The 25,939-nt window shown below is 36.9% G+C and overlaps 1 protein-coding gene across 1 annotated transcript; it reads right to left on the reverse strand.

Moving 5' to 3' along the window:
* Positions 1–5,439: 5,439 nt before the first annotated feature.
* Positions 5,440–24,545, reverse strand: hoga1 (4-hydroxy-2-oxoglutarate aldolase 1). Its single transcript, XM_032563407.1, has 7 exons — positions 24,063–24,545; positions 23,335–23,463; positions 19,711–19,838; positions 18,150–18,284; positions 10,681–10,777; positions 7,210–7,343; positions 5,440–5,711 (listed from the first exon to the last, which is right to left on the reverse strand). The coding sequence occupies exons 1-7, from the start codon at positions 24,259–24,261 to the stop codon at positions 5,562–5,564; spliced, it is 972 nt and encodes a 323-aa protein (XP_032419298.1). The 5' UTR covers positions 24,262–24,545; the 3' UTR covers positions 5,440–5,561.
* Positions 24,546–25,939: the final 1,394 nt, after the last annotated feature.

The following is a 25,939-nucleotide window of genomic DNA, read 5'->3' on the forward strand; positions in this document are numbered from 1 at the left end:
GCAGCCATTTTTACGTGTGCGTGTAAATGTATAGTTGGCCAGCAGCAGATTATTTCAATTTAAAGAGACACCAGACCCTAAAACAGCACAAAATAGGCAGAGCTGAACAGACTAAAACTTCATTATCTAGAATATAATCAACATGTTTTGTTTATCTTAGCCTGTTTTGGGAAGCATAATAGGTTACCTTCAATATTTGTTGTAAAATTAACAGAAGAACATAAATGCAAGTTAAGCAGTCTATGCTTGTAGATGATATTTAAGGGTGAACCACATTAAAATAAATAATATTAGGTCTTACTTCTCCACAGGAAATAGAAAACCGCAGCTCAGGTCTGGATGTATGAAACTGACTCGTCCCTTTTGTCCTAATATTTAAACACTTGCAGCTTAAACACATCCAGTGTGTTTAAATGTCTCCTCATAAACAGGATGTGACCTCAGAGTCCTGAATGCCAGCTCTGGCTCTGAACACAGACAGCATTTGCAACGTCTGACGAGCCAATGATCGCCCAATAACGCTGAAGTGAATTAGGTGTTAATTCAAAAACAAATCTAAAACATCTCAAATCACGGAACATTTAACTTTGAGGGCAAAGGACATTTCTGGCATGAATTGTTCGTATAAACACGAGCTGTCCTTGACGGGCAGTAATACAGGCGGTTAGTGACTTCAAACTGAATGGTTCCTCCAACTGTTAGCGCTGAGAGCTTTCCTCCACTGATGCGTCCTTGTCGCACAAGAACAGAGCGAAACACATCACATCCTTTCTTTATGATCCAGTAGGCAGTTCTGAAAATATCTCCAGCTAAGAAAGGTGCTAATTGGACTCTTGGTAAGATAAAAGCAAAGCAACTGTTGTGTGGAAAAAGCCAAAGGCTCCTATTGCCATGGCTACCTGCTACACTTGGCTTTAATTACTGTAATTATGGTTTTTAACTTTTTCACATCAAAGAGTGCTCTGGCATTCTGCAGCAAACTGCAGCGGTGACCTACAGCCCTGCCTCCCACTGAACTGTGGCTGATCTGAAGTCTCTCTGAGAACCTTCATCATGTCTGTGTTTGAGGTCTGAAAAACGTCCAACCTTTACTGTTGAGCAGATAGCCAGTTAATAAGTGACACACACATAAAGGCGACGCACACAAGAATATGTCTGTGCAGTCAAAGATAAACAAATTACAGAGAAAAAGCTTTCAGGGATATTGGCTCAGGCTCATAGTTGTGTCTCAGCAGCACCTGTTAATGAATTGGCCTCAATAATTACTAGCGGTGCTGGAAACATAACATAAAATCTATATTTTATTGCTGTAACAATCTCAAAATATTCATTAACATAATTACAGATATGCCCTCTTTCGCCAAATTGATGTCCTGGCTCATTGACGGTTTGACATCTGCAGCTGTATGGCTATACGCACTCTGCATACCTTGAGATTTTCCTTTAAGTAAAAAAAAAAAAAAAAACAATGTTATGTTTTTTTTATTATCCAGCCCTCTTTACTATTAACAAAATTGTGGAGAAAAAGGTGTTTTGTGTCAAAACATCTTGTACTTAGCTTACATCTGTGTGAGTCTAACAATGTGTGTCCTAAACCTAAATGTTCTTAGTGATTTTTCTGGCTATTTGGCGGTTTTTCCGCTCTTTCTTCTAAATATAACAGCTGTGAAGCTAGCTAAAAATGAATACGTGGAGTTTTAGCCCTCCAGAAGTCCTACGAGGAATCGAGTAAACCCTGCCTGAACTTTTTACCATGTGTGGGTCTGGTGGGTTGCCGATTACAAGTTGGGTTTTTTTGTGGTTTAGTGAACTGAAGTGCTGACCAGTCTTCTGGTTGGTCGACCGTGACATCTGCTACGCTTTTCCAGAGCGTCGCACTAAGACTGCGGGTTAAACACTTACATCTAGTTTAAACTTGGCCAAAAACAGTAGAATTTAAGCAACAGTGTTACTTCATCCCCTCACTCTCTGGGAGGTCTAACACATCACCTGAACCTGTGCGACACACACGATGTGTGCTGGAGTTGTGGATTTGTCCTTATGGGTAAAGTGCAGTGACAGTTTTGTGCATACCCTCCGATAACATCCTGCAGACGCCCCTGTACACAGACGCTCCTCACCCAATCTGTCATTTTACAAAATGTTTCAGGATCTACACATCCAAAGCTGGTTGAGATGTAGCAGCTGCAAGCACAACAAAATATCGTTGTGCAAAATATTGAATGCAATAGCACAATAAACTTTTATTTGAAATATAAATTTGAGAAGTATGCATTTCTTTGCTCCCTGTAATAATTAGACCCAATGGTGTGCTGCACTGTGTAATGAAATCCCTATTTAATACACTGAAGTCTGCTGCTGCGACAAAAATCTGAAAAACCTGAATACATTTACAAATCACTGTATCATAGTCTGCATCTAGCAGGAAAGTCATTTGCATGGAAAACGGAAAAGGTGTATGATAATAAACTTAAAGGTCTACAGTACTATTATGTTTCCTTGAACAAGCTATAGGTCTGTGGTCTATACAAAACATGTTCATTACATTTAATACACAAAGTCATTCTCTGATATTGAAATTTCACCCGATCAGTTTTGAACTCATTAAGGAATGCGCCGCTTTAGCGTCTTTGACCCCGAAGAAGATTAAGTCAAGCCACAAACACTGAAAGGTTAAACGTTGCGAATCTGACGCAACTTTATATTCTATTAATTCAAACTCCGAGGACTGAGCTTCGCCTCTCTGTGCCTTGATGTGAAGTCAAGGTGACATCAGCACAATAATTAACCAAAGACTGTTTTTATCTGCAAATGCGTCTTAAAAAAACATATTTGCGAGGTTAGAGGAGAAACACCTCTCTCAGCATGTAAAAAACAAACAAAAACTCAGACAATATCTGTGTTTTCATAAACACTTCTGAATGCAATCGGTAAATGCGTAGCTTCACTTGAGTTACGGGACAAGCAGAGAGTAGCATTCAGCGTTAGCTTATGCTACCTGACAAATCTGGTTCAAGCCGAACACGAAACGCACATTATGTACTTACACCGCCATCATGGAGCAGAACCTTCCTTCAGTCCAGGTATTTTGGTAAATCCCGCCCTGTCCTGCTGGTAGTTTTCAGAGGAATCCTTCCTAAACTGATTTCACAAACTACAATTTGCGCAAAAATAAAACGAAGCCGAGCGGCTCTGTACTATTCTTCGTGTCTGGGAGAAAATCCACGGCCGCTACTCTGTGTTGCAGCCGATAACAATTTATTTTTTCCCCCCATTTCATTTCATTTCCAACCGCCGTTACAGCGGAAACTGAGCGACTCTTGAAATGAAGTGGGGGCTCCAGTTGGGTTGCCAGGTGAGGGGCTGGGCGGGGCTTGGTTTGGGGTTGCTAGGTAACAAATTGTGCAACAATTTAGAGGTTTTTGACACAGGTCATTTTGCAGACACCAGCACATTTACTCATTCCCCCCCCCCCCCCCCCCCCAAAAAAACATCTGGGTGTTTTTTAGTATTATCGTTGTTGTTTTGCTCTTGGAGTACTTCTAGAAGCAGGAGATACCCAAATGGAAGGACAGAAACATGCTATTATGTTCAATAAATTGATAACTGATTAAGCTCTAATGGCTATTAAGACTTCAGACTTTCAGAAACCTTTAGGGAAAATATTTCTGATATAATCTGATTATTGTCTGTTTAAGTATCCCAAGCTCCTGTTGATCATGGTGTAACTGAGTTTTGAGATTAACATATCTCAGCTACTTCCTGCTGAGATATCTCTCAACATAGAGCAGTACAATTTGTTGTACTGTACAATTTGTTGTACTGCTCTATGTTGTCATTGTGTGTGAATATAACGTGCTGATTGAGTCTCTTTTCATGCAATGCGAGGAAACGCAGAACTTTATTAAGCAAAGCTTTACTCAAGTTAAACACAGCAAGTTGCTGGGAACATTCAATCAGGTCTACCAAGCTACAGTGAGATTGCTAACCATGGTAAAAACCTGTTATTTAACTTAAAATAGAACATTATGATGGTTGAATGGACCCGCTAAATCGCTGGTTAGTGTTTGTGCAGGTCTGGACTACAACAAGAGAGAAAAGTCCAACAATCAACTGCAGGCCTTGTGAATTACAACATAATGAAGGGGTGATATTACTTAGCATCCATCATAGCTTTCCATCATGTGGAAAATTACAGTGTGCATCTTTGAGCTGGGTTTCCATCAGGGGTGACGAGGTTCTGGAGTTACTCGGCTCAGAAACCTGGAGGCTAACTTTTTACGTGCTTAGCTGGAAAGGCACACTGTTTCTTTTTTTCATAATAAATCCAATTTATTTATTCAGTTATTGCTCACTTTCTTTTCTAAAGAAGTAAATTACAGAAATATTGTCAAAAAGTTTTTTTTTAGTTTTTTTTAATTATTTCCATCCAACCTCCTGTGAGTTGTACAGCAGAGAATTTGGAACAAATTACAAGAATCTTTGACTAGTGCGAAAAAAATAGTCTGAACATTAGCAGAAAAATTATGCAATTTTACCCAAAAAATGCCTTAAAGTTAGAAAAAGTTGTTTAATGAAATAAAAGCAATAGTTTCAAAGTCTTGCTATTGATAATTTGATGCTAATATGTTAAGAGAAGTACTACATATTTTATTATCTCTAAACTTACAAATTTTAAATTTGTTATTTTTCATGTTGGCGTTTCATAAAATTATGACTTTATTCTCTTATTTTTTCCCGGCTCTACTGTCGTATAACTGTGTTCTTGCAATACCATGACTTTATTCTTGTAATTAAAAAAATAAATAAATCTTAGACTGGCCCTAATATTCCACCATAAAGTTGGTCTGAATTCAAAGTTCAGATGAATAGAAGCTGTAAATCACAAACAAGATGGCCGCCCTGAACTATGAAAACCAATAGGAGTGAATTGATTTTAAAAAATCCTGATTTTCCAAACATTAAATCTTCAAAACCAAAAATTCAATTAATTTATAGTGTAAATATCTTAGCATACTTGAAATAAGACAAAATTAACATACAAGTAATTTTTCAGCAAGAAATAGGAGCTTCTTTTAAGTCCATTTTTTTTAGATTGAAAAAGTAATAGTTATAAGCGAACTATAACTTTTTCATTCAATGTTAAAGGAATCATTGACTAAAATCAAGCTCATATTTCTAGCTGAAAAATGACTAATAAGTTAATTTTGTCTTATTTCAAGTATGCTAAGATATTTAGAAACTAAATCAAAAATATTTGGTGAGATTTAGTGTTTGTGCAGTGTACAGCCTTTGGCACATTTTCCATTTTCAGATACTATAATGTATTGATCAGAGCTCTGTGAGGCGTTCAAAGCCTAACAATGTGCAGTACGTTCCAGAGACCTGTAAAAGCAAGAAGTTCAATTTTAGGGTTTTCCAATAAAATGGACAAAGATGGTATCTGTGTGATCAAATTTTATTTATTGCCGTTTCGATTCCCACCCAGACTCACACAGATGAAACATCCGCTTGCCCATGCGACGCCCGCCCGATGCACACAGGCTCCGCCCACCTCCCCGTCACAGCCATCCATTGGTGGAGAAGTCCCGCCTCAGCAGCTGAGTCTCTGCCTCTGTGAGCGGCTGTAGAGGAGACCGGCAGGCGCCGCCGTGGTAACCAAACCACTCCATCGCCTGCTTCAGGGCAGGAACTCCCAATTTTCTGGTCACCTAGCAACACGGAGCTTCAGTCAATTTCTACACATCCCCATCATTATATGGACTGCATATGGAAACAGTGGCAGTAAAAAAAGAAACATTGGTGCGACTTCAGACTCATGAAGCGGTGGGAGAGCGAGTCTGCCTGGGCCGTGACAGTTAGCTCTCCTTAATGGACCTGTTTGTAGCCTTAAGCACAGTCAGCAGCCAAATCAGCCGGTCCCAGAGCATCTCTGATCAGAGCTCAGCACACACCTCTGACATTCACCACAGAGCTCAAAACAGTTTTTAACTGAACCCATTCTGTTTTTACTCACTTCTACTGGTGAAGCTCATCACTTAGGAACATGATTTGATAAAATGATGTAATTAAACTTAAAGGTGACTGTTTGTGCTTCTTTGGACTAGTTAGGAAAGATCATTGGTCTATACAAAACTTGATCATTACATTTTTTGCACAGAAATCGTTCTTAGATAATGAGATTTTAACCTGCTCAGTTCTGACTGCTTTGAGTTCCTTACAGAATGAGCTGTTGTATTGAGTCTTGTCACTTTAAATCCAAATTAGCTGCTGCTGGCCACGCCCCCAACTCAACGTTTACACTCGCGCACGAAAGTGGCTGCTAACAGATGCGTAATTATGGAACCGTCCATCTTTGAAAAGCAGAAGTAGAGTCTCCTGCACAACCAACAAAAATGCAGCAAGTGGCTTCTGGATGGTAAGTCAACAACACTTTTTCAGCAGCCATTGTACAGCTTATACAGCGGTAAAACCAGCTGACTAGACGTGGTAGAGCTTCACTGGGGTTGCTAGGTGACGACGCAGCTCCCGTTTGTGACTTAATCGGGAGGTTTTTGAAACGCCTCATTTTACAGACACCAATAAACATTAAATTATTTACCATAAATTGACAACAGCTGGTTAGTTTTTTAAAAGCTGTTTTCAGAAATAGTAGAAACCTAAATATATAGCAACAAAACATAAAAAATCCAGATTTTGCACATTTTGACTGCAGCTCCTCCAGAGTAACAATGGTTTTATTGGCTTTTTTTTGTTTGTTAAAAAAAGTCTTTGAAGCAATGTATAACTATGCACCACTTTGGTTTGGTTTGGTTTATAATATCCCAATGAAATTGACTGAAGTCTGCAGTTGTAGTTTGAAAAATGTAGGGAAGTCCAATGGATACTAAAATACTTGTGCAAGCCACTGTTCATGATAGAAAATAAACATTAGCAATGTTGTGACATGGCAATCTGTAATAATCAGCAGAACTTTTGAAAATTATTTTCTTGTTGCTGTAAATTCTTACAGTTATTTTACTGTAATAACCTCTTCTTTTCTTGTGGTAAATATTTTGTCACATGTTCTGACAGGAGTGAATATTTCACCCTATAGATTCAGCCTTAAAGTGACAAAATGTGATGAAGCTCAGTCTGACGCGGTTTGTGGTGGTGTTGGTGCCGGTTTCCTGAACCGGTGGCTCAAGCAGCGCAGCAGATGGTACTCACGGCCGCGTTGGGTTCGATGAGCTGCTGCTGCAGGACTTTGGCTTCCTCCCAGCGCCCAGACCGACACAGACGCTCCAATTCACACAGCTCCTGGCCCAGAACGTTAGCCAGCGCACACACTCCACCGACAGCACCTACACACACACACACGCACGCCGACACACACACAGGAACCAGTGAGAGTTCAATATAAAATGCTGTCTTCGCACAACATTTGCTTAAATTTCTATATTCAATTAGATATAATTAAATGAATTTAATTAAATCAACTGGTCTTTTTGACAACTTGACATTCACAAATTTCAAATTAAAACTTACCAAAATGTCCTGTTAGAGTTTGACAGTAACTTATTGCATTTAATTACAGTTAAAGTAATTAAATGCAACTTTTCTGAAAACATTTACTTTTAGGAGTATTTTTGCTACGCTGTACTTTTTATTTTTACTTGAGTAATTTTATTATAAAGTATCTCTACTCTTACCTGAGTAACAATCCTGGTTTTTCTACCTACTGAATGAAAAACAAACATGTTTTAACCAAAAGGTCACCAGACACAGATACACCTACAGTTTTTGTTAAAGTTTCATAAGTTTTTTACTAACAGAAAATGATTTGGAAATTTTTTTTGCCCGATTTTGTAATTTTTTGTTACTCAAATTAATTGCTGTCATTTGTGTCCTTAAAATAAAAAAATTTCCCCTCAACTTTATATTTTGGTCTGTCTGATTATGTCATTATTGATAATTTGATCAGTTACTCAGTACTGGAGTAGACTTTCAAACAAACACTTTTTATTGTCTTAGATGGCTACTTTTACTTTTACTTGAGTAAAAGTATGTTCAATTAGTGCCATTGTTACTTGAGTACAATTTCTAGGACTAAGAGTCTGTTCTTCTTTATGATATCAAATAATGACAGTGATTGGAAAATCCCCGAAAACAAAAACTACACCTTTATTTCTGGAACTTGCCATGCTGACATCAAACTGTAAAATAACATGTGACGTTCCAAAGGAAGGTTGATTTGATCAAATTAAAAAAGACTTGAAAAAGCTTTGAACTGACAAGTCAGCAAACCAGATCTGGGAAGCCGCTAAGTGCCGCAGCGTGTCAGCAGTTTTCATTTCCCATCAAAGCTGCAAGATTTTCATAAGACCTCAACACACAGCCTGCAACATGATGATCATGAGGATGAACTTGGTAATCAGAGCAGCAACACACACACACACACACACATTGACCGCATGGATATATGAACCTGTCTGTGCCGACTTGCTAGCTGTGCTAAACTCTGAGCTATTTGTATAATTTATTTTGGACTCTGTAGGTTTCTGCAGGACTTAAAAAAAGGTCTCATTTGTGATTGCTGAAACATTTCTGTGAATCGGCTGAATGTTTTTGATCATTATCCAGCTTAAAGACCCAATAATTATCTTTTCCAGTTTACTGAATGTTAGTCCTCTTACATCTTTCCCTAAAATGTCCTGGGATTTCTCTAACAAGGTTTATTTGTTTATTTAAAGATCAGCATTAATCTCTGAAGGCCATTCTTCCAAACATTACAATAAAAATAATTTAAAGACATTTTGTTTGTGTCCTTCAGACACAAACAAGATCATATTAAACACAAGTCAAATGAACTGCTTCAACGACTTACAAACATTATAAGAATACCTTACCACACACAGATTCAACCATATCAGAACTAAGTTCAGTAATAATTATTAAAGTAATTTGCTATTTAAAACTACTCATTTCATTCATTTGATTGCATAGGGATGTTTACATTTTATGTTCCCAGGGTTTGTGGAAGGTAAACAAGCCCACAGCATCACAGATCCTCCACTATGCTTAACAGTGAGGTGCTTGTCCACAATTTCCTGCTTTTCTTACGGATGCGAGTGGACTGGAGACGATCCAGAAACAGGAAGTGGACTATTGACCCTTTGCAACTACGTCTCTAAATCATTCGAGGCGCCATGATGTGAAGTGAGGGACGGGAGGATTGAACAGAGCGACTGAAATTGTTTCCCAAATTTGTTTTTGTCAGTTTATTCATGGCTTCTACTTGTTCGAGTCGAGCTAATTTGTAGCACACCTGGTTGGGGCTCATAGACGGCGGTATTTACAGAAGCCTGAAACAGCTAGCTTAGATACCGACCCGTACCTCCTCCCTCCTGATGTGTTGATCAAATTACAGACTTTGCCTGAATTCACACCACATGATTTATGTCACTATGTCATAAACAGCGTTTCCCTTTACACCGGAGCGGGATTAAAAACGTACAAAAGACGAGATGCTAACCAGTTTTTTCCCATACATGCTAGGCTACATGACGGTACGGCACTGTTTCCATGGTTACTAACGGTTACATACCTTCTCCATTCTACGATATTTGATATCTTTTCTAATCATATTTACTTATAAAGTACATGAGCGTTAATCTTCTTACCTTGTAAAAAGTGTTCGCTGCAAATCCGCGATAACACCGACAGCTGCCCGCCGTCGCTGCCGCATCTTTCCTCATTAACACTTATAAAATAAAGTTTGGTCTTCACCCTTACCTATTTGTTCAGCCGACCGCGCAGCACCCGGTGACAATTTTAAAAGTGAAATCAACTATAAATAGAAGCGATCATAGGTTAATAGGTTACATGTCTGTTTTTAGATTAACTTTAAAGGAGCGCATTGTTTGTTTTGACGACCGTTATGGAGGACTGGGCGGAGTTCTGGAGAGTGTGACGTCAGGTGTAAAGGGTCAATAGTGCAGTGCATTCTGGGTAATTACAACCAAAAAAATGCGTCTAGCACTACAGGGAGAAATGGCTCTTTTTTTTAACCAGGAACAAAAGAGAAATCCCACAACTGCTAAAATTTGATTTACATTTTGTGAAGTAAGTTGTGCTCAGTGTCTTCTTCAGAGGTTTTTGTGTCGTTTCCTTCAGTGGTTCCTGGTGCAGCGCCACCACAGGCGAGGGGGTGGAATAGGTTTTCCAATTTGGATCGTTAGACTCCGAGAGAAAATGAACAGCACCAACTGAACATGTAACAAAAGTTGCAATTTTGGTCCGAAATCGAACCAGGTCTACCGGACTATCAGAGCAATGTTTTTCTAGATTTTCTTGTGGGAAATTTTGCTACTGGAATATAAAAGTTTTATATATTCTTGCCAAAGGTACCAACAAATGTTTCATGCACATCTGAAAACAGACGCCATGGATGTGTGTTTGTTTGAAATCTAAAACTGTGTTTATCCTGACATCTTCTATGCTGATTGGAGAGAAAAAAAACCCAGATTAATTAGATTCAATAAGAAATGTCTTCACATGTATGGCTGTAGTGTAAATGCCTCTTGTTACATGAAATCTTAAAACAATTAGATATAGTTATTCACCCGGGCTCTGGTTGAAAGGAAGTACAGCTGATGGTTCCCCGTTGAGGAACAACAGCTCCCCTTTGGGGTTTCTTACCAACACAATAAGCAGCCATCAGAAACCCCGCTGAGCCCGCTAAAACCTGGAAATCCTGCGCCTTGGTTTTGTGAACAATCAGGCCAATCCGTGTGATCTGTGGAAACATGAAAAAAGAAAACGAGAAGAAAAAAGTCAAAAGCAGCGTTTCAACGTCAGTTCCTCCCAGCTGCCAGAGTAAATATCTGCCGGTGTGTTTAAATCCCAGGAGAGGTTCCCACCGGGGACTGAGACATGCCTAACATCTCACAGGGTAAACAAATCGCTCAGCAAGAGACAAGCATCATCTCCTCTCAGAGCCAAGGTTTTCTTCTTCTTTTTTGTTTTGGAGGAGGGGATCGTTCAAGATTCAAATCAAAAGGAGGAGGAGAACAAATGGAGGAAAGCAGATCGTTCCCAAGCGAGCCAAAAAAAGAGGATTTAACTTCAAACGGTGGTGAGTAGAGGACTGGAGACGCTCATGAATATCATCTCATGAATATCGGCTCCATGTTTTGTTTTGTCTCTTTCAACTTTCTTTTGTCAATCTACAAACTGAAACCCACAATCCAAGTAAACCTGAATGTTCAAAGGGAGGCCGCGCGCTCCGCAGGGAAAACCTGCTGAATCCTGCCTCAGCCTCCATTAGCGTTCCCACTGACAGAGTATTTATAACCACAGCCTGTCAGTCACTTTCCTCATATTAGTCATTTAAAACATGCAGGACTGTAATTGATCAGTCAGTCAATCAGGTTACAGGAGCTCCTGCTGGTCGCCTGAAAGCTGGAGCACTCTGGTTCTGCAGATAAAGCTCTAATGGGGAAAATAATACCGCAGGAAGACGACCGTTTCCCCAGGTGTCAGGAAGACTTATTAGCTTTTATTTTCTTTGTAGTCTAATTACTGCTGCTAGCATGCAATGTGCAGCTTAAGGGCCTGAGAAAACATACCTGCTAGATTCATGAATTAAGCATTTATTATGCTGTTCAATTACAAATGCAGTTTATGTTACACCGAAGCCGAAAGCAGATGTTTTACACGTAGACTTTATCCTGATGGTTTTCTAGAGATAACGAGTTAACTTCCTGTTTTCTAGAAATAATGAGTTAACTTCCTGTTTTCTAGAGATAACGAGTTAACTTCCTGTTTTCTAGAGATAACGAGTTAACTTCCTGTTTTCTAGAGATAACGAGTTAACTTCCTGTTTTCTAGAGATAACGAGTTAACTTCCTGTTTTCTAGAAATAACGAGTTAACTTCCTGTTTTCTAGAGATAACGAGTTAACTTCCTGTTTTCTAGAGATAATGAGTTAACTTCCTGTTTTCTAGAAATAATGAGTTAACTTCCTGTTTTCTAGAGATAATGAGTGAACTTCCTGTTTTCTAAAGATAATGAGTGAACTTCCTGTTTCCTAGAGATAAAGAGTTAACTTCCTGTTTTCTAGAGATAAAGAGTTAACTTCCTGTTTTCTAGAGATAAAGAGTTAACTTCCTGTTTTCTAGAAATAATGAGTTAACTTCCTGTTTTCTAGAAATAACGAGTTAACTTCCTGTTTTCTAAAGATAACGAGTGAACTTCCTGTTTTCTAGAGATAACGAGTGAACTTCCTGTTTCCTAGAGATAAAGAGTTAACTTCCTGTTTTCTAGAGATAAAGAGTTAACTTCCTGTTTTCTAGAGATAAAGAGTTAACTTCCTGTTTTCTAGAAATAATGAGTTAACTTCCTGTTTTCTAAAGATAACGAGTGAACTTCCTGTTTTCTAGAGATAAAGAGTTAACTTCCTGTTTTCTAGAGATAAAGAGTTAACTTCCTGTTTTCTAGAGATAAAGCGTTAACTTCCTGTTGTCCAGAGATAAAGAGTTAACTTCCTGTTTTCTAGAGATCATAAGCTATTTTCTCGTTTCAGATAACGGGTTAATTTCCGGTTTTCCACATATCCTTTTTCCCTCTGGTTTTCTCGAGTTAATGAGTTATTTCCCATTTTCTAGAGATAGAGTTAATTTTCCGTTTGAGATAACTATCGATTTTCCAGTATTCCACAAAAAACTTTTCCCAATGATTTTTTTGAGATAAGTTAATTTCCATGATGGCTTTCTTGTGAAAATCAGTTGCACAATAGCCTGCATTTTAAGGGTAGATTCAAGTTTTACAAACACAACAATATTTCTTTTATAAATTTATAGAGGAATTGGCTAAAGTCAAAATCGGCAGGTCAAAGTTTTACAAAAACATCCATTGCATTGCATAGTATTTTCTAGTACATTTGAAATAAGACAAAACTAAGTTACAAGTAACTTTTCAGAATGATGAAGGAGCTTAATTAAAACGTTTTAGTTCCACTGGCAGATTATTGTTTCACTTATTATATGGAAAAATTGTTTTGCTTTAAGAGAAACAATCTGCCAGTAAAACTCTTACTTCTTAACGAATATTAGACAATTATTGACTGAAATACATCTTGATGAAAAGATACTAGTAAGTTAGTTTTGTCTTATTTCAAGTGTCCTACGATATTTGCACTGGCAACTAGACAAAAATACTTGGCAACGTTTTGTGTTTTTGCAGAGTAGGCCAAAAATTGGCCACAAATTTTGAATCTTTTCTCCTGTAATAAAAACAAAACAAACAGGAGAGTCTTGGTGTGCCATTCAAGTGCAGAATAATACAAACCCAATGGGAGCGCTCAGGCAGTTTCATGGTTTGGTTTGGTAAATTGGCACTGAGAAGGACAGACCTGCGATGAAGGAGGAGAAACACAAGTATTGTGTTCTTTTTCACTATAAACACTCCAGCGTTCAAAGAACTTAATCAATAATACCAGAGTAAATACTTATTATGTTGTTTTGCCTACATTTTAGACCGACACTGAACTGACTGTCAAACAGGGAGGCAAGGTTTATTTTGTAGATAGATTAGTGTTTCATTTTCCCTTTAAATACATTTATTAGTGCATTTATTGTTGTTATTCATCATTGTAAACATTTAAATGTTTAATCCAAAGAATCCCTAAAAAGAAATTCACACACACTTTTACCAAAATACATCATTTGTGTCATTGAATCTGGGGTTTTGAGGTGTAATATGAATTTTATGCAGGTGTTTTAAGGTATGAATACTGTTTAAAGTTGAAGGCAAAGCGAATTCAAAAGTAATTTCTATTGGAAAGGATACATGAGGGTTTTGATCATTTCACAGAAAGAAAATCTTGAATTCATTGCAAGTATTTTCTTCTCATTGCCATTTCTACCTTTCTTCCAGGAATACATGCTCAAAAGATAAAAAAGAAGCAGCAAGTAAAATCATTGCGATTCCTTCAGTGAGACAGTTTTGATTGTCTTGAAAGAGAATAGAGGCTTATTTTGCATTATGTTTTCTTAGATTTACGTTCTGTGGATCTTAGTTTTCAGACCTTGGGTTCGTTCACCCACAACATCTGCAGCAGAGGAGAAAAGCAGAAGAAGAAACAGTTCAATATGTCCTAAAGTGTCAGAAGCTTTACTACGGAGCATTAATGTTGGGTTAAAGGTTGATCTCTCAGTTCAGACTGAAGTCAGATAGAAAAAAAATGGGAGAATGAAAAGCATGACACCTTGTAAAATGTTTCAGTTTTTATCTTTGTCTTTTCATATCTATATATATATATATATATATATATATATATATATATATATATATTGTATATACTGTATATACAGTATATATGTTTTTACTTTAATAGCAAAAGTCTGAAAAGTGTGGTTTGCATTTGGATTCAATCCTCCTTATTCTGACACAACAAAATAAAAATGTAGTTCAAACAATTTCCTTTGAAATTACTGTAAATAAAAAGTGAACAAAGTTCACGTGTGTCATTTCAATACATGCCGCACTTTTCAGTTCTATATTTATTAAAATGTAGAAAACCAAGTATCAATTTCTTTCCACTTTACATTGATGCACTACTCTGTGTCAATAAATCAAGGTTTGTGGACATCTTCAGTTCTTCACACCAGCTGAAGATGTTTTCCAGTAATTCTGACTAAAAACAATAAGACAAACAAATTAAAGTAAAGTAAGATTTTAAAGTAAGCAGAGATGGTTGAACATCTGAGGCTGCTGGTTATTATGTTTTGGTTAAAAGTTTTCATAAAAGATGTAGGTTGAGAGATTTAATCTATGCTAAGACCATTTTAAAAAAATAAATAGAAACTGTTATCCAGCAGAACTTATCAGACATTAGGAAATAATTTATGTCTGCTGATCTACATAATCTTTCTGCAACTTTCTTTGTTCTCTGATACCAGAAGTGGGAAGAGTAACCAAAAAAATACTCTAGTACAAGTAGCACTACTTTAACATATTTTTACTCAAGTAAAAGTAAAAAAAATATTTGGTAAAAGGTCTTCTCTAGTACTGAGTAACTAATCAAATTATCAATCATTTAATATTTAAATATCACATTATCAGGTGGATCAAAATATAAAGTTAAGAAGAAATTTTGATATTTTAAGGACCAAAATGACAATAATTAATTTAAGTGACAAAAATTAAATAAATTAGACCAAAGAAAATGTTTCAAAATCAGTTTCTTTCAATAAAAACTTTATGAAACTTTGACATAAACTGCAGCTGTGTGTCTGTCTGGTGAATTTTTGGTTTAAACATGTTTGTTTTTCATTCAGTGGGTAGAAAATCCAGAAATTTGACTCAAGTAAGAGTAGAAATACTTCATAATGAAATTATTCAAATAAAAGCAAAAAGTACAGCATTGTAAAAATACTACTAAAAGTATTTATTTTATTTTTTTAAAACTTACTCAAGTGAATGTAATAGAGTAAATGTAACTATTCACTGCCCGCCTCTACTGGTGTCGTTCTTCCTCACACTGAACCGTCCTGCTCTGTATCAAAGCAGCGCCACTCTCCCAGCTCCCAGCAAGTTCACAAACATGTCATTTCCCAAACCAGAAATCCATTTGCAACTTCTTGCAAACACTTCCCACACGGACAAAAAGGCACGAAGAGCCTGACAAGAGCAAGGCGTTCTTCCTCCTTCCGGCACGCAACCCTGCAATCAGACAGCATCAGAGAGCTGGATGCACTTTGGTTTCAGGCTCTTCAGCCGTCACGACTCCTTCAAACGTGAAGAAGCTGCTGACAATCAGTCCGTCTTTTCATAAACACAACAGCAAATTGCTCATTTTTAAACAGGAAGACGATTCAAACCCGTCTGTTTGGTCCTTGGCCAGTTAGTTCCAGAGTTCATGCCCACTTGTTGCATCATGTCTTCCTGCTTCTAGTTTAAACAAGCTGTTTTATACCATGTAACAGCAGGGAATTTCTTTTGGTAGTGCGGAAATATTTGATAATAAAAAGACTCTGAATTTACCTGTTAAAATGCAAGGATAATGTAATGTAAACAATATTTTGAATATACTTTAGCAAACAAAGGAAGTTTGATTTGCTCTACTAAACTGCATACAGTAGCTTCAAATTCAAAAACACTTTATTGATCCCAAAGGTGAATTAAATGTAACTCATTGATTCAGATTCTTCAGAAGAGTTATTGTAGATAGTGATGACTGTTGGCAGGAAAGATCTCCCGTAGTGGTCTGTGTTACAGCAAATGTGAAGAAACCTCTGACTGAAGATATTCTGTCTTCTCATGAACGGGATGGTCAGGATTGTCCATAATTTTCTTGATTTTATGAAGAATGCTGCATTTCATCATATTTTAAAATTTATTGATATCAGTAATCTATAGGTGTACATTGACGAGGAATTGATAATTATTCTGATGATGCACAGGTGCTGGTCAAAAAATTAAATGTCATGAAAAAGTTGATTTAACTCAGTAATTCCTTCAAAAAGTAAAATTTATACGTTATATTCATTCGTTGCATACAGATTAACGTTCATATACTTTACAAGAAAGCATAATGAGAAAGATATCAAATATCACATTATGGAGAAGGTGCGTGTCTAACCGTTGGTAACCATGGAAACAGTGCCACACCGTCATGTAGCCTAGCATGTATGGAAACAAATTATTAGCGTCTCGTCTTTTGTACGTTTTTGATCCCGCTCCGATGTAAAGGGAGACGCTGTTTATGACATAATGACATAAATCATGTGGTGTGAATTCAGGCAAAGTCGGTAATTTGATCAACATGTCAGGAGGGAGGAGGTTCGGGTCGGTTTCTAAGCTAGCTGTTTCAGGCTTCTGTAAATACCGCCGTCTATGAGCCCCAACCAGATGTGCTACAAATTAGCTCGACTCGAACAAGTAGAAGCCATGAATAAACTGACAAAAACAAATTTGGGAAACAATTTCAGTCGCTCTGTTCAATCCTCCCATCATGGCGCCTCGAATGATTTAGTGACGTCGTTGCAAAGGGTCAATAGCTGAATAAAACCCATTTAACGTCGACGGTGTTGATATAATGAATACTAAGCATCAAATCTCGTTCATTAATTTTGCTCTCTTTTCATTAAAGGGAAATAAACTGGTTAACTTTCATGGTTTCTTGTTTTGTGTAACATAAGAGCTTCAGTTTGTACTGTAAGAAAAACTAAGGCTAGGTGAGGAAAAGATGCTTTATGAAGTTCATTTTGTTTAAATCTGGAAATTACGTGGATAAGCGAAGGAACAGGAGAAAAAGTGTTTCTGCAGGTGAAAGGTCAAAATTAAAGGTCAGTTCAAGTTAATGTGTGATAAAACATTTGACCTTGTGTGTTGAATAAATGTTATCTTCACTGTAAAGATCAAGTGTGATAATTTTTTCCATCCAGCTTCACTGAAAGCCTCTGCGGTCCTGCACCTCCGTCCATTCATGTGCACATAATTACTTCTTTCAATTCAGTCTTAAAAAACATCGGCCAGCTATTGAATTTAAAAAGTAAGAATCTATACAAAGTCTGAGAAATTTAAATTTCTGGGAAGCTGAACTGATAAGTAAAATACTGTGCATTCACTCAAACAGAAAGAAAACACAAAGCAACCTTTGCAATCTTTCTCTAACTTTGAAGCAATTGTAATTCTGTTTTAGAGCCAACGTTGAAATCTGGTCTATTCAGCTCCTATTAAAAAAAGCGGATTGGTCAAAATTCAGAAGGGTTGCAGTGACTGGTCAGATTTGAGGAAAACTCACAATGACTGATGGAAACTGGGAAAAATGTGTGAATGATGAGTAAATTTGCATTAATAGATCACAGCACTGTGGCTTCCTGAAGGGACGGATTGTTGCTCACTGGGTCGAGTCCCATCACTGCAGCAGCAGATGTACGTCCAGTCAGAATGAAAATGGTGTTTTTGTTTGCGTGTTTTATGATGTTCATTCCTGCTGAATGACATTTTGATGTTTCCTGAAAATGAGAACTTGTTTCCAATCAACTTATGTGGTAAAATAAAGATCAAACAAAATGTAAAAAAAACAAAAAAAAACAAACAAAGATGACCAGAATTTCCTCCTGAAAAACTAAACTCAAATTTAAAAAGTATCCTCAGCTTACGTCTCCTCCGCTGTCCTTGAGGCCCAGGATGTTTGGGTGCTGAGACAGCGCCACCACAGCGTCCACCGGCAGGTCCAGGCCCATGTTGGCCGGGACGCTGTACAGAACCACTGGCACCGGGCTGCTGTCTGCCACCTGCAGGCCGGAGGAGGAATGACATGTCTAAACCTGAGAGTTTTACTTTATTCTCTAACATGATTTCACTCCTACTCAACATTTGGTTAACTATTCTAATAAAACTCTTTTGACCCCAATGTATAATGTTAATTATTTAAAAAAAAGCAGACTGTAGATTTGGTTTTAAGTAAAATAGAAAAACAAGCTTCATTTTTTTTCATTTTCTGAAAGCATTACAGGCCTTGAACAAGTTAATATATTTTAAAAGCTAAAATGTATGAACTCGGTTCTGCTTTTAATGTTTCTGTTGCAAAAGTTTTTAATATGTCCGCAACATTCAGTGTCACACATTTATTTTAAAAAATATCTACGGGTTTTTTAAGGTTTTATAGCGCCACCAACTGGACTTAGCCTGACAAATCACTGATAAGGCATAACATTATGACCACCTGGTCTGAGAATACACATCCTCACAAGCTTCAAATCTCAATGCAGTGCGTATTCTGACATAATTTTGTATCTGAACCAGGATTATCTCCAGAGATTAAACCCCTTAAAGGTGACCTATTATGTAAAATTCACAATTTGTACACATTTATACTTCTATTTGGATCTCAACTTCTTCTAAAAACAGCCAAAGCACTTCAAAAATAAATAAATAAATAAAACGCCTAGTTGTTTTTTGGGAATATGATCATGTTTATTGATTTTCTGAAGATGACCCTTTTCAAAAATTATCAGAATGTAACATCACAAATCAGCAGGCACTGCGTTACCTAGCAACGCCAGTGAAGCCCAGCCTGTTACCTAGCAACCCCAGCTGAGCTCCAGCACGTTTGGTCAGCTGGTTTTACCTCTGTATGAGCTGTACAATGGCTGCTGGAAAAAGACAAGTGTTTCATTGTTGACTTACCATCCAGAAACCATTTGCTGCATTCTTGCTTATTGTGCAGGAGGCTCTACTTCTACTTTTCAAAGATGTACGGTTGTAGAATTGAACATTTGCTTGCAGCCATTTTTACACGTTAGTGTAAACGTTGAGCTTATTTGAATTTAAAGTGACAGGAGGCCCTAAAACAGCTCAAAATAGGCAGAACTGAGCAGAGTTGTGGAAAAATGTAATGAACATATTTTGATCTATCCTAACCTGTTCAGGAAAGCGTAATAAGTCACCTTTAACATGTCTATTTTTTATGTAATGCTTAAAATTGAGTCTAATTGCTTAATATTTAATCATTTAATTAAATTCTAATTATCTCTCTATCTCATCTGGCCAACAAAATTGGAGCTTTACTCACTGATATCATGCACTCACCCAAATTTCCTCTTTCTGGGAAACTTACAGAGGCATAATATTCACTTCTAGTCTATTACTCAATGAGGTACGAATCAATCTTATGTCAGAAGTCCTGATTACGTTTCTGCAGTAAAAGTGCCAGCTAACCTTTGTGAAGTGATGAATGAGCGCCCGGCTGTCCATCTTGCCCTTGTAGAAGCACGGGTTCACCACGAGGACGGCGTCCGCTCCGGCTGCCGCCATCTTGGCTGTGAGCTGGATGGTGGCTCTGGTGGCTGGATGGAAAAAACACAGAAATAATACAACAGAGTCAGTGGCAGAGGTGGGCAGAGTGCCCAAAAAAACTTTTACTATAGTAAAAGTAGCACTACAACATATTTTTACTGAAGTAAGAGAAGAAAGTAGCCGTCCAAGAAATTACTCGAGTAAGAGTTAAAAAGTATTTGGTAAAAAGTTTACTCAAGTTCTGAGTGACTGATCAAATTATCAATTAATATTTAAAAATTTAATAATCAGACAGACCAAAACATAAAGTTAAGTTTAGCATATTTTGGCATTTTAAGTTAAAGATAATAATTCATATAAGAAACAAAAAATAACAAAATCAGACAAAAAAAAAAAAAATCCCAAATCAGTTTCTTTCAATTAAAAACGTATTAAACTTTAATAAAAACTGCAGGTGTGTGTTTGTGTCTGGGGAGTTTTGGGTTAAAACATGTTTGCTTTTCATTCAATGGGTAGAAAATTCAGAAAATTTACTCAAGGAAGAGTAGAAATACTTTATAATAAAAATACTCAAGTAAAAATAAAAAGTACAGTGTAGTAAAAATACCCTAAAAGTAATTTTTTTTCAAAATACGTACTCAAGTAAATGCAATTGAGTAAATGTAACTAGTTAGTATCCAACTCCGGTTGTTGCTGAAGGATATTCAGTCTATAAGGTTCAAAAACCTTCGGATATAATGTCACAAATCAGCAGGAACTGAGTTACCTAGCAACCCCAGTGAAGCCTGGCCGTTACCTAGCAACGGGCCTGGCTTCAAACACGGTCAAAGCTAAGCCATGAAAACACCTTCATTGTCTTTCATGGATGGTCAAAATTCCTCACAGAACAAAATTCACATTTTGCAACTTTTCTAAAAGACTAAAAACAAAACGAAACTAAAAGCTCTGCAGCGGGCAAAAGTTTCCCCTCCACAAGGTAAGAAACTCAGTGAAAATTATTTTAAAACCTTGATAAGAGTTTATGCTGCTGCTGCAAAGCATGGCACAACCAGTCATTAGGGGCAAATTAAGGCCTAATAGAGCCAGGGTGGCTTTTTGTCCTACATAAAATCACCTAAAAGCTGTAAACTGTAAATCTTATATTTACTCAAGCTATCTTTGTATGATATTAAAATGTGTTTGATGATCTGAAACATTTAAGTGTGGCAAGAACAGAAAAAAGGATAAATGCTTAATTAGCTTTTACCTACAAATTAAAGAAAGAAATTTGGATTTCATCAGTTCAGTTTGAGCTAAAGGTGAGAAAACATTTTAAGGTTTCAGACTCTAAATACGATTCATCATTTCCCATCAGTGAGTCTTTGATTCCAGAGGATGCTATTTGGGTACTGCTGAATTATTAATAAAAATATTAATATATCCCTTTTTGAGTTATTTAAGCACAACAAAATCTAATGTGTGTCTTAAACGCATCATGAAGATTTTAAAAAAGTGTAAAAAGCTGTTCAGAAGCACAGAAATGTCAAAATATGAAAATCTTGTGCAATCTAATTTAAACTTCCTGTTCTTCTCACACGATTCTATAATCACACAATTTCCTTTCAATTTAACTGAAACACTAAAGCTTTAAATAAAAACATGTCTGATTAAAAATGAATAAAATACGTCTTATTGTAATTGTTCTTAATTACTGACCCTCCGTGACTCCAAAGATTGGATTTAACCGAACCAATAATTAACGTCATCAAGAGTTTATGCTGTTTTTGAAAGGATAAAACATTTGCATGTTTCATTTGAACATCTGTGAGGGCGTTTGTGGTAAAAACTGAAAAGCATTTTAAAACTTAAAAAAAAGTCTTTTCCTAATGAGATCAACCTAACCGTTAATTTTTTTGTTTGTTGTTTTCACTCTTAAATTAAACTGTAACATGTTTGAAAATGAGAAAAAAAACTTTAAAAAGTTGAAAAGTTTGGAGTGAAAGTCTGAACATAAACAGAAAATGTAAAAAAATGCACATTGTTTTTACTTTGCAGTCAAATTTTTTTCTCTAATTAAAGTCGAACATTAATCTACTAATTATTCAAAACACTGGATGGAGAGAGTTTGCTTCTTATGTCTTATAATAGAATCTAAATCTAATTGTTTTTAATTATTATTCTGGATGTACAAAGCATTCTGTGAAAAGGAGAGAAACTTCATGATTTGATTACGATTCAGAAAGCAACAATTTGATAAAACATTTATTGTAAATGTAATATTTCCTCACTCAGCCACTCTGTGTCACACACATGCAAACATATAAACAAAATTAGCGAAACAAAAACAGACTAAATATGAAATAAAGCTGCCAAAAAGAAAGAATATAATATTTAATGAATCTATCCATCCATATGAAGAAAATACTTGTGTGTTTCTGCATTTAATGACCTTCCAAGCAGCTGACCTTGTTTTCACAGGTAAATAAACAGATTTCTGCCATTCCTGATATAATTTTATAATTCATATTTACACCTGTCTTACTCTCAGGTGGAGCACATTAGCTGCCACACAGTTACAGGTAACATAAGATTCGTTGCACAAAAGCCATAAAGCATTCAACATGGCGCCGCGCACACAGGGAGGAAATGTGTTACTATTTCAGATCATTTCAGACTTAAATCCACATTGAAACTCAGTTTAAAGGCACTGAAATAAAACTTTACAGTGCTAAAAATCAAGTAACCAACACACATGATAATGTCACAGCCATTTCGCTAAACAAGCATATTTAGAGGCAGAGGATAATTTTGGGATCAGGTCATTGCTGCAACATTTAAGTAGCAAAATAATAATAATAAAAAAGACTCAATTTAGTTGTTTTTTTAATCTACAGTCAGAGGAATCATATAAAATAGTCATATATACCAGGCAATAAATAAATGGTAGAAAACAGTAAAAAAAAAAGCAACAGAAGAAAATATTGGGCAACATTGACATTGCCCAGAACTTGGACATCATCAAGAATATATGGAAAGCAATTCCTGGCAAATGTTGCCATGCTGGTTGACCGTTGCCTTGTTTCATTTTCCTCCTAAAATATTTATTTTGTACATGTTATATAGTCCCATTAAAGGGGCAGCAAGGTCTGAAATTATTTCTATTCATTTTATTATCATTATTATTATTATTATTTTTACATGGGTGTGACGGCTTTGTGCTTCAGTAACAAATACGGTAATCAGAAAATGTTGTTACTGGGTCACCGGTTAATTAAAGCTGCCTGTCTGCATTCACTCTGCTACTGTAGAAAAATTACAAAACTTTATCTGTTACATTTTATGCTATTTACCAGGAATTAAAAACGAGATTAAACGTAACAACCACATTCCTTAAAATGAAAGTTTTTCATGAATCCTTCACTATTCCAAGTAAATCAGAGATTGATCAAATGCAGATTTTGAAGGGGTTTTTTTTGTTGTATCTAACGCATCTGAAAAGCGTCTGTTTATTGCTAATGTGTGTATTTATGTCTATTAAATGTCTAAACAGAGTCCAATCCCACCTACATTCACAACCTGATCCAGCCAGCAGCAGCTTCCCCAGCGGCAGGGATCGTCTGACCTCCTTCACCACCTCCACTCGCTCCTCCTCCGTCAGGTAGGGATACTCACCGTTGGAGCCTTGAACCACCAGACCTGCAGCAACAAAAACTCTGGGACTCACACAATGACATCTGAGCCACATTTAGTTGTGTCTACTATCTTCTACTCTTTAAGTCAAATAAAATTAGCAAGTTTTAGATTTGATTAATTTTGTCAAACCTCCAAGAGTTGAATAAACTGCAGTTTTTAGGTTAAAGGCATTCTGATTCTAATTCTAATTTGCATCGTTTTGTTTTGTTATATTTCTAAATCTGGGCTATTGTTTTATCCTTATGTGTTTTCACTATTGCACATTAAATAAATAAAAAACAAATTAACTGACAAAAATAGGTTTAGGGTTTGTGAAAATGTGACGGAGATTACGAACAAGTCCCTGCACAATAAAACGTAGTACCAACTCAAGAACGGTAGGGGGCGACAGACAAGAGTTTCTGTGTTTCTTTAACGTTGAACTTTGTCTCATTTTTTAGGGTAGAAAACAAGCCAAACTTATTGCAATACTAAAAAACAACATGTATTTAATGCAGACTTCCTGATCCAGTGTTTAACATGTGAAGGATCATTATTCAAGCATTGCGTATGTTGCGGTTCGGTTCGGTTTATCTGAGCTGAGTGTGAAGCTGAGCTCCAACCTTTAAAGGGTATCTTGTCATATTTCTGCAGGTTCTCCTCCAGCTTCTGGTAGTCTACGTCCTCCTTGGCGGTGAACGGAGTGGCAATGGGGGGGTAAATGCCGCTGAGATCCAGCCTGGCGGCGCCCACGTGGCTCGCGTTTCGTCTCCACGGTCGGTACCGGACGCCACAGCGTGTCCAGACCCGGACACAGAGCATGCTGAGGCGGTCAGAGAGGCTCGATCCGCCCGGTATCTGTGCAGCTGCTGCAACCAACAATCCTTATCCAGCCCAGTTAATCACTAACTGTCCTTTAAACATTAGTCAGATTCAGGTTGGAACAGCTTTCAAACCCACAAGAAGCCACAAGATTTTAAAAAAAGAAATTGGAGCCGTTTCGCTGCAGAGGTCATGTGACAGAGATGACCTTTGCACTAAAAGCAACCTGCTTACTTAAAACTACCGCCAACACTTTAAAGATTACATTTCTGCATATTAATGCATATTAATGCTCGCCCACGTAGACAAAGCGCCCCCTACTGACGGGTTTGGGGATGAACCAAAACTGACTTCAGCCTGCAGTCACATTTCTAGGGGCAAAGAGGCATTTTTATTTATTTTTATCCTCAGTTTAGCTAAATTAAAATGGTGAAGACTTTTCGAATTTTTTTTGTTGATGAAATACATTATATATAATAAAATTTTTTTTTAAATAGATAGATAGATAGATAGATAGATAGATAGATAGATAGATAGATAGATAGATAGATAGATAGATAGATAGATAGATAGATAGATAGATAGCCTTATAATGTAAAAATGAATAATTGTATTTGTATGGTTAAGTTTGTAAATAATGACAAAATACATAACATTTTTGAGAAAGAAAAACAAGAGGATGGATATGTTTTCTTCTCTGAGATGTTCAGACAAGAAACTTCATATTTGTAGGCTGAAAATGTTCTGCATTTTAATCTTTACACTGCAAACTCATATTTCAGAAAACAATAAGGGCCCGTTTTGAGTTTAGAAACAAAGCAACCTATTTTTCAAAGTCTTTGTCTGAACATCTTTGACGGATTCCCCGTCGTGCAGACAAAGAAGCGTGGAAAGAATAAAAATAGTGGCAGGAACATTAACGTCCAACTGAACTTTGATTGGCAGGCAGAAAAACTGGGCCATTGCTAATTTACGAAATGACATATAAATTAAATCCTCCCCTAATTACTCCGTTAGTACAGGTGACCCATTTAATGAGCAAAAACATAACCTGGGCTCTGCTTGGAGAAGCGCCGGTAGCCTTTGCACTACTGCCACCGTGTGGACAAACTTTGAAACACATTTAGTTAATTAAAAAAATCAGTAGATTTCCTGAAGTTTGTGCCAGTAGGAATTTGATTGTTCACCGTGGCTCTCACCTGTCCCATGGATGTAACTTATCCATTTCTGCTCATGAGTTTAACAGACGCAGTTCAGTAGCTTCCTCCCTTCATATCCACATTTAGACTGGCTTCATGTTTTATTGAATAACAAGAAGATGGAAAGAGGAACGAAATGATTCTTCTCCATGAAAAGTGAAGAACTCCTGGCAAAAGATTTTTCTGCACCTCTAAGGTTTCAATGAACACAAGTCATCTTTTTTTCTATGTGATCAATCAACAAGAAAAAGGAAAAAGGTTTGAAGCCTAAGAAAGAAGCGGCTCTGGGTAAATACTCCGACATATTGGGTTTGTAACTTAGCAGCAGCTGAGCTGATGGTGTTATTAGTCCAACACTGCTGATTGACATTAGGGTTAACCAATAAATAACAATAATCATCATAAATAAAAATAATAAATACGTGAATTGGATAGAATTTTACTACATCGGTTCAGGTGTGCCTCAGGGCTCCGCTATT

Source organism: Xiphophorus hellerii, chromosome 5 (assembly GCF_003331165.1).
Source record: "Xiphophorus hellerii strain 12219 chromosome 5, Xiphophorus_hellerii-4.1, whole genome shotgun sequence".
Classification (NCBI taxonomy): domain Eukaryota; kingdom Metazoa; phylum Chordata; class Actinopteri; order Cyprinodontiformes; family Poeciliidae; genus Xiphophorus; species Xiphophorus hellerii.